Source organism: Cervus elaphus, chromosome 4, assembly GCF_910594005.1.
Source record: "Cervus elaphus chromosome 4, mCerEla1.1, whole genome shotgun sequence".
Lineage (NCBI taxonomy): Eukaryota > Metazoa > Chordata > Mammalia > Artiodactyla > Cervidae > Cervus > Cervus elaphus.
In genome coordinates, this window is record NC_057818.1 from 65,215,534 (window position 1) to 65,230,768 (window position 15,235).

Below are 15,235 nucleotides of genomic sequence, written 5' to 3' on the forward strand. Positions count from 1 at the left end.
TCCAGTAGGGTCTGCCTTGGCTCTCTGAGTCCCAGCGCTCGTCCGCCAGGATGGCTCCGGGGTCCTTCTGCCTCTCAGTCCCCCACCTGTCACTCAAGTCCCTCAGGGTCCCCCTCCCTTCCTGGACCACCAGTCCTACCCCCTCCATCTCATCTCAGGTACAGAGGAGCAATGTGTATACCACCCAGCACTGACCTTGTCATCCCTCCCTGCTCCAGACCATTCCTGGCTCTTTCCTTTCCCTCGCCCCCATCCCCTTTGACTCCCCTCCCCTCCCGGTACATCCCCGAACCCATCACTTGGGCCTCTCCCAATAGGGTGCCCCGCCTGGCCCCCTCGATCTTCTCAGCACCTGTCCATGGCCAGGAGCAGCCTTGTCTGCTCAGACACATGTCACTTCAGTTTCTCCTGCCAGCCCCTCCCTGTGAGCTCCTCCAGGACACTTGGAGCTCCAGGCTGAATTATTCTTTGCTCCCACCCCACTCCTGCTCTGAGCCTGCCCTCAGTCAAGCTCAGGCACAACAATCAGGTTCATCCTGATTCCAGATGCTTCTCAAAATGTCACCTTTCCAGCCACCTCCACCACCACCACCATTGCCCTGAGCCAGGCTGAGTGACCCTCGACAGAACCTGGAGCCTGGGGCTTCTAGCCCAGTCCTACCCTAGATGGGCGTGGGGGTGGGGGTGGATTTGACTGTTTCCTCCTGAAGCTGTCAGCTTCTTATGGCAGCCCGGACCCCCAGACTCTGCTTGGAGTGATCTTATAGGGTCCCCATTCAACCCCAGGGTTCAAAGGTGGCTATTACTAATCTTGTGATAACTTCCTGGGTGGCCCCAGACAAGCCTCCTGACCTGCATCACCTCAGTTTCTCCAGCTGTGCAGAGAGATGGTGCAAACCCCATTATCAGGAAAGGTGGGATGACGGGAGGGGCTAGGCGAGATGGGGGGAGTACAGCAGCTTCCACTCCTCCCCCCACCCCTCTACACTGCCTTCATCACCCCCTCCCCCAGGGCACACCCCAGCGTGCCATTTCCCACGATGGCTCCACCGAAACCTTGGCCCCGGGCTCCCGCTCTCAGACCACAACCTGCAAGGCACCCGGGCAAATGAGGGCACAGGGTGTGGACTCAGACAGACAGACAGGCTGGAAGCTATGGCAGGGGGTGGGGGGGCAGAGTGAGGCATTCTCGCGACCTCCCCTGACCTGCAGACCTCTGGCCCGCACAGAGGTGGCGCTGCCGCAGGGAAGAAAGCAAGCCGCGATGCCACGCAGACAAGGCAGCTCTGAGTCACAGCACGGACCAGAGGCCGTCTGAACACTAGCTGAGGTCACCCAGGTAGTGCCAAGCACAGGGTTTGACACCTGTGAGGCCTCGGCTGGCCTCCCGACCTCCCCAGGGGCCAGTGCCGCCGCAGCCCCTCCCAGTTCCCCCTTCTTCCCCTCTGGGGCCAGGATCCCGGCCCCATCCCTCCAACACCTCTGGGACATTCTGACTCGCCCAGCCTCCTGGCTGGCCACCTCTGTCCGCTGGATGCCTGAGCCCAGGGCAGGGCCAGACCCACCTCACCTCCAGCCAGCGGACCAACACTCTCAGGCCCCAAACTCTGGCTGTGAACACCTCCTCCACCACTCCCGGGTCAGCATTGCCCGGCTGCATCCTGAAACCCCCAGGTCAGCCTCCCAGGACAAAGGAAACAGAGGCCTCTGGCGTCTCCCATCCCCCACCCCTCCCCTCACCTGCATCCCTGCTCCCCTCCCCGCTCCCCTCCTCTCCATCCTCACCCTCTTCCAGCCTCCTCTCATCAACACCACCCTCTTCCCGTCCCTCTGCAGCTCCCGCCTCCCCTGACAGGTTCAGGATCACAGAATCACAAAACCCTTTGCTCCGTGAGCCCTCCTGGCGCTGCGCTCTCTGTCCACCCACCACACCATCCCATGGAAGCCACTGCTGAACCGAGCCTTGGGCCTCCCGTGGGCACAGAGCCAGCCTCCCTTCTGGTACCTGCCTCTTTCCCAAAGACCTCAGAGCATGGATGAGCTCTGAACATGGGTTCAAGTTCCGGCCCTGAAGCCTGCCAGCCCTGTGGCCCCAGACAGACTCCCTAAGGCCTCTGGGCTGGGGCCTTCTCACCCAGATCACAGTGATAACACCACCTACACCTTCCAGGGCCGTGGGTAGGATGATGCCGTGTGACCAGCCAGAACAGTGTCCAGCCCAGCTGCTCTCAGGGGGTGTGCGACCTCCGTCAGTTAGACAACCTGCGGCATGTCAGTCCAGTTCTGGGGCCCAGTATCACACCAGGTGGTGGGGTGACTGTCAGTTGCCCTCCCGATTGGCAAGCCCACGATGACCAAACCCACCAACAGGGCCCTGGAGCTCCTGGTGTGTGCTGTCGCCTCAGTCCTGTCCGACTCTTTGCAACCCCATGGACTGTGGCCTGCCAGGCTCCTCTGCCCATGGGCTTCTCCAGGCAAGACTACTGGGGTGGGTTGCCACGCCCTTCTCCAGGGGGATGTTCCCGACCTACCCAGGGATCGAACCCATTTCACCTGCATTGGCAGGCCGGTTCTGGGTTCTTTACCACTAGCGCCACCTGGGAGCTTCTGGAGGCTGAGGGTAAAAGGGTCAGAGAGCGCCCTCAAGGGGAGAAATGGGAGCCAGGCCTGAGTGTCCTGCCTGGCTTTCCCTGCTGTCTCAGGCACAGCATGCGGCACTTTCTGAGACTCTGGGCTGGAATTACTTCCCATTTCTTTCGGCTTTCTGCTTCTCCTTCTCCTCCGGCCAGCCTACCTGTTTCCTTGCTCTGGCCCCCTGGTCTATGACGGGGTTCTCAGACTGAGCCTCGACCCTCCGGCCCTCCCCCGGGGGCTTGCCCAGACCCAGCTCCAGGTCGACACCCCACTCAGGGCCCCCCACTCAGGGCCTGCCTCTCAGCTCCCTGTTGAGGCTGGGGTTCCCTCTGCCAGGTGGTGCACAGTGGGCTCAGCACAGTACCAGCTCTGCGGCTCAGGCAGATGCGCCTGCCCTCCGGGACCATCTGCAGAGGTGCGGGGCCATCTTGGCAGCGCGGCTGTGGAGGCAGATGCGAGGGTGCCTGGGGCCGTGATGGTGACGGTTGTACTACCTACCGTCCCAGAGGACCTGCTTCCCCATCATCTTGTCACTCTAGCCCACAGGTCTCGCTGGGGGCTGGGTTTGGCCCCCAAGGGTACATTTGGCAAGGGCCACAGATATTTTTGTCACCACGGAGGGGGTGCTACTGGCATCTCTGGGTGGAGGCTGGAGAGGCCAGTCCTCGTCCTGAGACACAGGACCGGCAGCTCAAGGCGGCAGCAGTGCTGAGGATGAGAGACCCAGATCACTGGTTCCTCATCTCTGTTGTTTTCCGGTCCAGACGCTTTTGAGGTTTGGACGAAGTTCTCAGCCCTCTGGGCTCAGAACGCGATTGTGAATGTGCAGTTACTACATGGGAAATGGGGTTCCAGGAGGCCCTCGGAAACTCCAGCATCCATCCAGGCTAAGACTTGCTCGGCGGTCACATTTGTCTAGAAGGCATGGACTTCTGCTTGTTTAGAGGGACGGGTTCCTTAGTGATTGTGTCGGCCGTCTCTCTTCATCCTCCTCACTGCCACTTACTGACTGGGAGGTCCTCTCCCTCCTTACTTTTAACCTCAGGGAGAAAGCTAACAGGGTTCAGTAGGACTCGCATGGAACAAAGACACACTTCCTCGTTCTAAAAGGAATCAAACAGACTACACATAAATGGTCTTTCCTGGTGGCTCAGATGGTAGTCTGCCTGCAATGCAGAAGACCTGGATACTATCCCTGGGTCAGGAAGATCCCCCGGAGAAGGGAATGGCAGCCCACTCCAGTATTCTTGCCTGGAGAATTCCAGGGACAGAAGAGCCTGATGGGCCACAGCCCATGGGGTCACAAAGACTCAGACACAACTGAGCGACTTTCACTTCAAACTTCATACATACATGAAACATTTTAAAGTTAAAAAGAATAGTTACCTGCTGTGAACTGGCCACCCCGTTGGCCTACCCAGGTCTTCCGACAGTCCCCTCGGGCCCTCCACGTTCCTCACCAACACAGCCTGGTCTTGTCAGCCTCCAGCGTAAACTTTGCCATGGTTGTCATGGAGGAGATAAACCAGGGCCTGCAGCCCACACCCGACCACACTTGTGATATGGTCATGAGGCCTCAATGAACAAGAAGAAAAATGTCCACAAGACACTTTGCGGGGGGTTGGGGGGGTGCGCCTGGTATTAGGAAGCGCCAATTGTCAGCTGTTAGTATTTCTGTAGAAGGCAATGGCAACCCACTCCAGTACTCTTGCCTGGAAAATCCCATGGACATGGATGGAGGAGCCTGGTAGGCTACAGTCCATGGGGTTGAGACGAGTCGGACACGACTGAGTGACTTCACTTTCACTTGTCACTTTCGTGCATTGGAGAAGGAAATGGCAACCCACTCCAGTGTTCTTGCCTGGAGAATCCCAGGGACAGAGAAGCCTGGTGGGCTGCCGTCTATGGGGTTGCACAGAGTCGGACATAACTGACGCGACTTAGCAGCAGTATTTCTTTTTTTTTTATTTTTATTTTTTTAGCAGCAGTATTTCTGTAAAAGGGGGTTGAGGGGAGAATTAAGAGGTGGTGGGAGGAGTTCTCTGGTGGTCCAGGGGTTAGGATTCTGGGCTTTCACTGCCATGGCCCCAGGTTCAATCCCTGGTCAGGGAACTGAAAACAGAACTGGATCTCAAGAAATGAGACGATTCACTGTCCTGGCCTCATGGAGCTAGGCCAACCCAGGTGACACACATGAGGGACTCAGACTTCAGACAAGTGCGATCTGGCCCCATGTGACCCAGGGTGAGTCACTCTAATTGCTGGACCTCAGTGATCTCATCTGGAAAATGGGCAGACTCCCCTCCTGCATGAGACGATGGGTCTAGAAGCATTCTTCATGAGCACAGTTGGTGTGGTAGTGTGATTCTTGCCTCTGTACCTGGTCATCCTCAGAGTCCACTGTCCTTTCACCCTCCCAAGCTTTATAGGGCCCAAAGTCTTGGCTGCCTCCTCCCAGTCTGGTCTCCCCAGCAAGGCCTAGGGTCTCACCCTCCCAACGGACATCTCTTCAGAACATAAGTCAAAATGAAATGTTTCCAGGAGCACTGCTTATAACAACGTTTTAATAAAATAAAATAAAAAGTTCAAGTGCTTCCAACCCCCCAACATATCCCATTCTGGTGTGGGGGAGGGGAGAGACCCCCCACACCCCAGTAGCACCAGGGATAGCACCATGAGAAAGATGAGGTCGCATCCGGCCTCCCTGAGACCCACGGGGGTGGTGGGGACGAGCCCCTGGCCAACCCCCCTCACCCCCCACTCAGACAGTCACAGGCTAAGAGCAAGCTGACCCCTCCCCCACAGGGCAGTGTCTAGGGAGGCCACCCCAGCCAGCCCCACCTCCCCCAGGCCTGCGGGCAGCCCGCCCCTATGGCTTTGCTCCCCGAGCAGGAGGAGGTGGGCAGGGAACGGCTCCAGCCTGGAGCCGGGGCTGCAGTCGGGGGGTAGGGGGTGGGCGGCAGTGGCCAGGGCTCCCTGCCAGGGTGGGGGTGGCTCAGGGGTCAGCAGTCACAAAAGGTCAGGGGTCAGATCCCTGGGGGTGTCCAAGTCAACCTGCCCCCAGGTCAAAGCTGTGCTGGAGTCGAAGGTCAACTCCTTCCCAGAGGTCCAAGAGCTCCTTCTGGAGGTGGCTCCCCGAGAAGCTGGGCAGGAGAGGACCAAGGAAGGACACCCTGCTCTCCCAGGCCAGGCCTCCCTGTCCAGCCCGTCACGGCCCATCACTGTTGACATCCAGGTCAATGGAGCCATGGCTGACCACCAGCCGCAGGCGCTTGGGTGGGGAGAAGGGGGTGAAGGCAAGGGCCTGCTTGGGGACGGGGATGGGGCCGGGGGTCCTAGCAGGGGCAGGGCTGGCAGTGGGAGGCAGGGCTGGCGCCACGCGGCTCAGACCCACACGGACCACAGAAGGCAGCCCGTAGCGCCGGGCCCAGTGCCAGTCCTGCTGGGGGGCCCAGCGGGCGCGGGGGGCCTGACCCAGGGCCACCTGGGCCTCCGCCCGCAGGCAGCAGTGGGGGCCGCAGCCTCCCCACCGGTGCAGGGAGACGCGGGCAGCTCGGAGAACCGGAGGTGGCGGGGCTCGCCGGGGCTGCAGGCGGCGGCGCCTCCGGGGACGCACACGGAGCTGGGGCTGAGGCAGCCAGCGGAGCCAGAGGGGCGAGGCGTCCAGGCGGGCGCTGTAGGGCGGGGGGCGCAGGGGCTGGCAGGCGGCTGTGGAGGCCCGGGTGGGGGGGGGGGGCAGGGAGGAAAGGGCGGCTGCGTGAGCAGGGCTCCCGCAGGGGCACAGCTCCTGCTCACGCCGCCTCCTCCAAGGCTCTTCCTGGTCATCAGAGGGGACAGACCCAGGGAGTGACGTGGGAGGAGGGGCGAGACAGGAGCGCAAAGACGGGGCAGCGCCCAGCCCGTGCTCACCGCAGAAGGGGTCCCGGCGCCGCAGGGGTGGGTGCGCACAGGACCGGGGCCTGTCCAGACCTTGCTGCAGCCGCCGCTTGGTCTCCCGGAGCTCGTACTTGTCCAGCGGCCGGGGCGGCAGGGGTTCCCTGGGCCGCAATCGGAAAGCGCCCTCACCTCTCCTGGGGGTGGGGGAGGGGCGGTGAGGAGGGAGGGCTGGGCCTCCGAGGACACGCTTCCAGCTCCCAGCCCCAGGGCCCACGGCCCACCTCTCACAGGTGTAGCATTCACAGTGCTCGTTCTTCTCGCCAAAGAAGCCCTCGCCGTAGAAACAGGTCACCTCGTCCCCCGGCTCGATGTCCCGGAGCACCTTCACGCAGGCTGCGTTTCCATCTGCAGGCACAAACTGGGGGCCGGAGGCTCAGCGCCCCGCCCTGGGGGTGGCCTGGCTCTCTGCCCCCACCGCCTGGCCTGGCCTGGGCCCCTGGCCTCACGGCCCACCCCTGGGATGGGCAGGGGCCGAGCCCCGGGACGCGCCCTGCCCAGGGCCTGCCCTCAGCACTGGCTCCCTGGTCCCCCCACTGCTTTGCCGGCTCCCGCCCTCACTGCAGGACGATGACCTAACCGGGCCTGGCAACGCACAGGAACCGCTCCCTCCGGCCCATCCCCTGGCTCCTCGGGTGGCCGGGCCCCCGCACCGCCTGCTTCTGCACCGCCTGCTTCTGCCGCCTCCCCTTCTCCAGGCCCGGGTCCACCCCCAGCCTCAGCCCAGGATCGCCACCCCCCTCGCCTGCCTGCTCCTGCCTCTAGGTTCCTCCTCTGGGAGAGGCGGGACTCCCACCCACCCGCCTGTCCATCTGTCCACTCGTCTGTCCGTCCCAGCCTGACACACACCTGGGAGTGGCCCTGGCCACCGGCCTGCCTGACGCCAGGACAGCTGGCTGGCGTCTCCCGAGCAGGCAGTGCCAGGTGTCCGCATTCCCTCCGTGCCTAAGACCCCTCTGGAGCCGGCCTCTCAGGGCCTCCCTGCCCTGGGCTACCCACCAGCCTCGGCCTGTACCCCACCTCCACGCCAACCCTCCGCACCCGACGGGAGCCGCCATGGGGCGACCGAGCTCACACACGAGGGAAGCCCCCGTGCCACGACCTCCCAGCCCCCCCAGCCTGGCGCCCCATCTGAGACACCCTAGCGTGCGCCCCTTCAACCTCAACACCTGGGAAAACTCTACTTCTCCTCCAGCTCCTGGCCCTGACTGGTACAGCCTTGGCTCTGCACCATGAGGCGGCTGGTGCCCCCCTCACCAAGCCCTGCCTCCTCTCCCTCCTACCCACTGCCTGTGCCCCAAAGCCCAGAGGACACTGCCACACGCCGGACTTCACAGCTGCGCCAGCAGGCGAGTTCTCGCCCTTTCCCGTCTGGGAGGACAAACCAGGGCCCAGGCAGGGGAGCCAGGACTCCAACCCTCTCGTGTGGGGGGCTCTGGAGGATGGCCAAGGCCAGGGAGGCCCACACTTTCAGGGCGCACGCCCAAGGCCTTGCTGGGCGTCACCCCTCAACTCCTCCCTCCCACGCACTCTGTCCTCCACACACAGAAGAGGGGGGCCTCCCTCTGCCTCCCAGGGCCTCCTATCAGGAGAAGCCCTGGATCTCCAGGGCAGGGCTCTCTCTGACCTCACCCCCGAGGCCTCCCCCGCCTCCTGCTATCATCACAGCTGCAGGGGCTTCTGCCTGGGAGGCCGGGCAGGGGCACTTCGGGTCTGCCCACCACCACCACCCTCCCCCTCAACCGGCCCCGCCCCCAGCCAAGGTTCGGAGAGCGGGCACTGTAGCCAGCAGGTGGCAGTGTGACTGGGTTCCAGTGTGACTCTACCAGAGCCCCCTCCTCCCTCCCGGCACGGGGAAGGACGGGTGGGAAGCTGCACGGTCAGGTGGGGAGACCCCGGACAGTTTCTAGCTCTTCACTGACCCGAAAGCCCCTCCCCACGTGCCCATTCCTCCCCGGATGTGGGGACCCCCAGGTCTCACCTTACAGTTGGGTTTGCAGTCTGGAACCAGTTGTGGGTGTGCAGGGGAGAGAAGAGACTCGGGTCAGAGAAGCCAGAAAGCTGGGGCAAGCCCCTACCCCGCCCCCAGGCAAGCCCCTACCCCCCCCCCCCCACCCCCGTGCCAGCCCCTTGCCCCGCCCCCACCGTGGTTGATGAAGGCGGCCGGGCCGAGCCACAGCTGAGCGCTGCGCTTGCGGGTCGAGTACATGATGCTGAAGTCGTTCTCCCCGGCCCTCAGTAGCTCCTCGTCGGCCTCCCGCAGCTCGGCGATGCAGCCCACCAGCAACTCCAGCTTCTCGTTCTTTTTCCTGCCAAGAAGCCACTCACTGTGGGTCTGTGAGTACCTCCCCAACCACCAGCGCTGGGGACAGGGGCCTCTCATCCCAGGCCTCCTGTGGGAAGAACTGATGCGGGCCAGCGCGCTCCACCACCCAAATGTCTCTGAAAGTCACACTGCCGCCCTACACCCACAGATGCCTGGCACGCATCCTCTCCTGCTCTGGGCTCCTCTGGCACCCACTGCCTCAGCTTCCCTCGGTCCAGTCCTGCCTGGAAGCCCCCCCCCAGGCACCCCAGGCTCTTCACTAGACCCTTTAGTCATTATGTGGGTCTCAGCCTAGGCCTGGCCCCCAAGTACACTCAAAGTCCCCAGGCAGGCTCAGGAAGCACTGCGCAGCTGAGGCCAGCCCCGCGAGCCTGCACCACACCACCCCCTTCTCACAGACTGTGAGCAGAGGGCAGGGTTCTTCTTGCTCACTGGGCTGCCCTCGTACCCAGCAGTGATTGCTACTTGGTGGGGGGGGGGGGGGTCTGGTAGGGATGAGCAAAAGGACAGCAGTGCACTCTTGGGAGCAAGGTCAGACCTTTCCCAGCAGCCCCAGGAAGCCTGGGTCGCTGGAGGGGGTTTCATCTTCCGCAGGGCTGCGGTAGGCCAGGGAGGGTCTTGGGGGCCAGGCCCTGCCTTCTTTCTCTCAACACAGACATCTTCGTGGCCCTGTTGCCTCAGTGCGGGGTCTCCTCCACAAGGGCGGGGGTGTCTTCTCCCAGCGGTCCCCAGGGAGAGATGCCTCCTGTCAGGCCTGGACTGCGAGTCCTGCCCTCTTACCATGCGCGAGTTGACACAATCTTGGCTCCGTTTGTCTCCATGGAATAACGGGTACAGGGCAAGATGGTGAAGCCACTTTCAGGCAGGAAGGCGCGGAGGTAGCGATAGATCTGGGGGAGGTGAGGGGGTGGGTGGGGTGAGGAGCTGGGGCAGGGTTGTCCTTGGCCCTCTCTCTCCTGGGTTCTAGTCCTGCTCTGCCACTGACTTACTGTGTGGTCTCAGGGGGCTCACTTCCCCTGTTGGGGCCTCAGTTTCCTCATCTGTCAAATGAAAAGGTTAGACTCCATCTCAGAGGGCCCCCCAACGCACCTGTCCTAGGAGTCTGAGCCTTGCTTTAGATGGTCCCAATGGATAAGAAGTCAGGGGGTCCTGGGGGGCTGCGCCGAGGGTCTGCCCGACAGGGCGGAGGGCCCGGGACAGGTGGGGGAGACAGGAGAACATGAGGGCCAAGGGGAGGAAAGGGAAGGGCTCCCTCACGTGGGTCTTGAGGGCAGCTTCCTGCCGTGGGCCCCGGCTCTGGAAGTAGTGGGCCATCCAGCCTCCCAGCGTCAGGGCCCGGTACGCAGCCTCCAGGTCCCGCTGCCTCAGGAAGGCCTCCAGAGCTGAGCGCAGGTGGTGCTGTCGTCGCAGGGGGGGCACGGGGCTGGGGGAGAGGGCATGCCTGGGTCCCAGGGCCTTGGCCTATTCCCTGTGGGCCTTCCCAGGCCCCACCCCACCCCCGCTGGGAGCTGAGAACAGGATGGGGCCGAGGGGTGGTGGTGGCAGGGCAGGGGTCCCGAGATCCCTGGGTCCACCCTCCCCGGGGTCGCCTCACCTGACGTTCATCTTGTGGGTGCGGAAGCCGAGGTAGGGGTCCAGGACGAGGCTGGTGGCCAGGTCGTCGTTCTCACACAGCTCTCTGGCCGTTACTCTGTCGGGCCCCATGGTGCCCCACGCACCATGCTGTCTCTGGCGGCAGCGGCAGTGGGTGGGGAGCAGGGGGCAGGGGGCGCGGCGCTGGGATCCCGCGTGTGTGCTTGCTCTGTGCCACTTGTGAGCCCTGTGAGCCTGGGGCGGGCCCTCTGGCCTCCTCATCTATAAAGCGGGGAGAGAGGCAGTACTGACTTCGCAGGGCTCTCAGTGAAGGCGAAATGCAACAAGTGCTTCTGACACTGGGGAGACCCCCCCAGAAATACCAGCCACCATCCTTAGTAGCTGCACCTCCGCAGCCTCCTGAGCACAGACATAAACCCTCCAACCACTTATGACAACTCCCCCCCTTGCCCACACACACACATTCACAGACCCCATGTGTGCACGCAGATTTCCTAGGACTTCCATATACATGTATACACGCGCGCAGGCACGCAAAGGTCCCTACAGACCAGGGAAGGCTGATTAATTGGCAGTCTGGGATAACCCTGAAGGCTTAGTCCTGCAGGAGGTGGGAGTCAGGGGGCCCCAGGCAGCAGCTCCTGCCGAGTCAGAACCGCTGGTTCCTCAGCCCACCCCCACTCTCCCTGCCTCGGCCGCCACCCGCCTCCCCAGCAGCCCTAGGGAGCCCTCCTCCGAAGGCTCGGGGTGAAACCTCAGGCAGTCTGGAGGAGGGGGGGGGTGGTGAGGAGAGGGAGAGCCAGGAAGGCTCCAGCACCTGCTCTCTCTCCAAGGATTCCGGGGGAGGGGCGCGGAGGACAAAGCGCGGGGAGGGGGGAGAGAAAAAGAACGTGTGGAGAGGCAGAGGAGGCCCAGAAAAAACACAGGAGAAGGACGGCGACTAGCAAAACGAAAACAAAACAAGCCTCCTAACCTCGACGGCGGAGGCCTGCCCGGCACCCACACCAGGGTGCTTCGGGGAGTCGACGGGGGACTGCGAGGAAGGGGAGCTGGAGAGAGGCCAGGAGCTACAGCGGCTGGGAAAGGGGGCAGAGGAGACCCGAAGGCTGAGGAAATATAAAGAGGGGGCGCTGCGGGACGGCGCTGGGACGGAACTGAAGCTGCAGAGGGGCAAGGGGGTAAAGGCAAAATGCGGACACCACAGGGAGGGAGCCAGCGCAGGGAGAAGGCCCGGGCTGCCCGCGGGGGAGGGCGGCAGGGAGGCTTGGGGACCCAGCGAGGACCCCAGGAAAAGCCAGCAGGAAGACCAGGGCTCCAGCGAAAGCAGAGAAGGACCTGGAGGTCCAGGGAGGGTCTTGGGAAGGTAGAGGGGGGCGACCCAGGGGTTCCACAACGGGGTTGGAGAAGCAAATGGAGCCAAGGGGAGTCCTGGGGCTCCAGGAAGGAACCCTGAGCCGCGAGGAGCGCGCCCAGGCTCCAGGGTAGAGCCTGGGTAGGCAGTGAGAACGCAGGTTAAAGGCCTGAGGTGCTGAGGGAAACTGGGGGGAGCACACAAGGGCCTGGGGAGGACCTGGGCGGGGGGGGGGGGGGGGCGGTTCCAGGGGCCTGGGCAGGCGGCGAGAGCGCAGGGGACGCGCCTGAGGGCCAAGGACGGGAGTGCAGATTCAGAGGGCGAGCTGAGGGTCCAGGGAAGGGCCTGAAGCGCGACAGAGGGGACTGGGGGAGGAAGCACAGGGAAGGGGCTGGGCACCGAGAGCAGCCTGAGGCTCGCCGAAGGGCCACGAGACGTGGGCGCCTGGACACGAGGAGGGGCGGGCGGGCCGGGGGACAGACGGGGCTGGGGACGACCGGGAGCCAAGGCGGCGCGGGGCGGGGGCCGAGAAGGGGCTCAGAGGTCGGGCCCCGCGCCGCCCCTCACCCGCTTCTCCTCCTCCTCCTCCTCAGGCGCCCGCGCCGCAGCTGCCACCACCTCCCACAGCCTCTTCCAGCTCTCGTCCGACCGGGTCGCCGCGCCTCCAGTTAGCCCCGCCGGGCCCGCCCCGCCGCGGCCACTACGGCCTCCCATTGGCCAATGTCTCCGCCACTCTTCAAGTGCCGAGAAGCTTGCGCCGCCCCCATTGGTCAGACTCCGTTATGCCCCGCCCCTATCGCCCCCCTTCGGTGCCCCTACAGAACCCCGCCACGCCCGCGCTGCCGTCAAAGCGCAGCCAACTGCACCTAGTGGCTGCCGCCGCTGTCCTTCCGCCGCTGCCATGGAGACGTATCCCCGCCCACGGCCAGAAGTTGACGCCCTCATTGGCCGAAAGCGCTGTCGCTCCGGGCGAAACTCGGGTTTGGGTCGGGTTATTTGGGTACAAGAGGAAAGAGGGAGGGGTCCGTCGGCTACAGAGCCCGCGTGTGATTGGTTGGCCTTGGAGCGACTCATGCTTCCATTGGCTAAGGTCTCCGCCTGTCACCGTTAGGGTCACGCCCTCCCTGTTCTCTTTCTCTGGCTAAACCTTCGGCCACCAGAGGGAGAAAGCAGGAAAGCCACGGCCGACGAGCGGGGCTGAATGCGCGCGCACTTCTGTTCTCTCTTTCCATCCCCCCTACCCCCAACTCGACTGGACCTGCGGTTGCCAAGGCGACAAAACTTTATTGACAGCCCTGCAGGGTACAAAAGGCTTTTCCTTTCCTTCCCCGCTCTAGATCACCTTCTCGTCCCCCCAAAAACCCTGTTTAATTTTGAGTACCCCCAATAACACTCTGTGGGTGAATCGGTCAGAAAGACGGAAGTAGGGGCTTTGGAGAAAGCCGTGACTCATGGGGTGCTCTCATGGGGCACCCCCCGACGCCCCCAATAGGGATCACCCTCCTGCTACAATCCTAGAGGCAAACATAATTAGCAATTCATCATAATTACGCTCAGAATAATAAGCCCCACACTTGGAGCAGGCGGTCTTTGTTTTGTTGACTGCTAAATATCCTGTGCTCTTGGAACAATGCGTAGCATGGAATAGGTGCTTCGTTAATTTGTGCTGAAGGAATGAATGTATGAAGCTGGTTTCTGCAAACAGTCCTGTGACTGTGGAGAAGTGGCTTGCCCTCTACGGGCCTCGGGCTCACATCTATAAAATGAGAACCCCTCTTTGAGAGATTTTCCTGAACACCCTCCTCGGGGTCTTTCATCTGTGCTTCCACGCTCTCACCCTCTGTTCTTACTGTCCCTTCCCGAACTAGGACTTAACCTCAGATCTGAGACACCCCCAACCTAGGCACATTCCCCCCACCCACTTCCGCCAAGGATGGCTCAGACAATAAAAGAATTCTCCTGCAGTGAGGGAGACCTGGGTTCGATCCCTGGGTTGGGAAGATCCCCTGGAGAATCCCCACTCCAGTATTTTTGCCTGTAGAATCCTCAGGGACAGAGGATCCTGGCGGGCTACAGTCCATGGGGTCGCGAAGAGTCGGACACGACTGAGCGACTAAGCACTGCCTCCAGCATCTTCACGTAGGGGAACACTATACAGCAGTGAAAGTGGGTGATCCAGCACTTGGTATATCAGCCTTGACAATCCCAGAGCATGCTGCTAGTTGCAGAAGTTTACAGAGTCGAATGCATACGGTTAAAGAGAAAAAAAAAAAAAAAGAAAGAAACAGGAGTTGTGTGTGGACAGGTAATAAAACGCAAACTTGCCTGGGTATGACATGGGGTTGGGGTTGGGGTGCCCTAGTGGCGACCCCTGGAGGAGAGCGGAAGGAATGCAGTCAGGAAAGCTACGCAGGACATCCTTACCTGCAATTATTTTTTCTAAGCCTGCAGGTGGAAGCCGTGAATTCACTATACTCCCTGTTTTTTCTACATGTCAGAGATATTTCATAATGCAAAGAAAATTTTGACCCACCAATGCCACTTTCGGGGTTTTATGCTAAAGAAATAATGGGACAAGTGTTACAGTATTTAAAGATGTTTGTCTCAGCATTTGTTGAAAAAGCAGAAAAATAGGAAAAACCGTAATGTCCAACTGTAGGAGATTGGTCTGACTGATTACAGCATACCCCTAAGATGGAAGAACAGCAGTACCTAATAGTTAACTGAGCTCTTAACACATGCCAGTCACTTTGCAAATAGTCCTATGCTTGTGAGCTAAGTCTCTTCAGTCGTGTCCGACTCTGCGAGGGATGGGCTATTACCCCATTTTACAGATGAGCAGACTGAGGCTTTCCAAGGGGATGTAACCTGCCATCAAATCATAGAGCTTGTATTCTCAGCCCCTACTGCTACATTGCCTAGATAGGATCCAGGTTGTTCTCCACCCACAGATGACATAAAAGACACCTTGGGAAAAGAATAAATCACTGACACATGCTACAACTTGGATGAACCTTAAAAGCATCACACTGGGTAAAAGGAGCCAGACACAAAAAATCACATATGGGGTGATTCGATTTCTATGAAATATCAGAATAGACAGAAAGACAGAGAGACAGAAAGCAGATTTGGGGGATTCCCTGGCAGTCCACTGGTTAGGACTCTGTACTTCCACTGCAGAAAGCACAGGTTCAATCCCTGGTCAGGGAACTAAGATCCCGAATGCCACATCGCAGCAAAACAACCAAACAAACAAAACCCCCAAACAGATCCACGACTGCCCCCAGCTGGGCAAGAGGAGAATGGGGAGCGACTGATACAGGATGTGGGGTTTCCTTTTTTGGATGAAGAAGTTCTGGAACCGGAGAGCAGTGAGGGTTGCCAAGTGCCGTGCATGT

General features: G+C 61.3%; 1 protein-coding gene across 2 annotated transcripts; it reads right to left on the reverse strand.

Moving 5' to 3' along the window:
• Positions 1-5,178: 5,178 nt before the first annotated feature.
• Positions 5,179-12,546, reverse strand: KMT5C (lysine methyltransferase 5C). Of its 2 annotated transcripts, none has more exons than XM_043900221.1 (9): positions 12,405-12,546; positions 10,488-10,747; positions 10,151-10,316; positions 9,674-9,783; positions 8,713-8,876; positions 8,549-8,568; positions 6,792-6,928; positions 6,544-6,704; positions 5,179-6,342 (listed from the first exon to the last, which is right to left on the reverse strand). In XM_043900221.1, exons 2-9 carry the CDS (start codon positions 10,745-10,747, stop codon positions 5,843-5,845), a joined length of 1,518 nt encoding a protein of 505 aa, XP_043756156.1. In that variant the 5' UTR covers positions 12,405-12,546; the 3' UTR covers positions 5,179-5,842. The 2 variants fall into 2 exon arrangements, with proteins under 2 accessions (XP_043756156.1, XP_043756155.1); XM_043900220.1 differs by lacking the exon at positions 12,405-12,546 and adding an exon at positions 11,460-11,952.
• Positions 12,547-15,235: the final 2,689 nt, after the last annotated feature.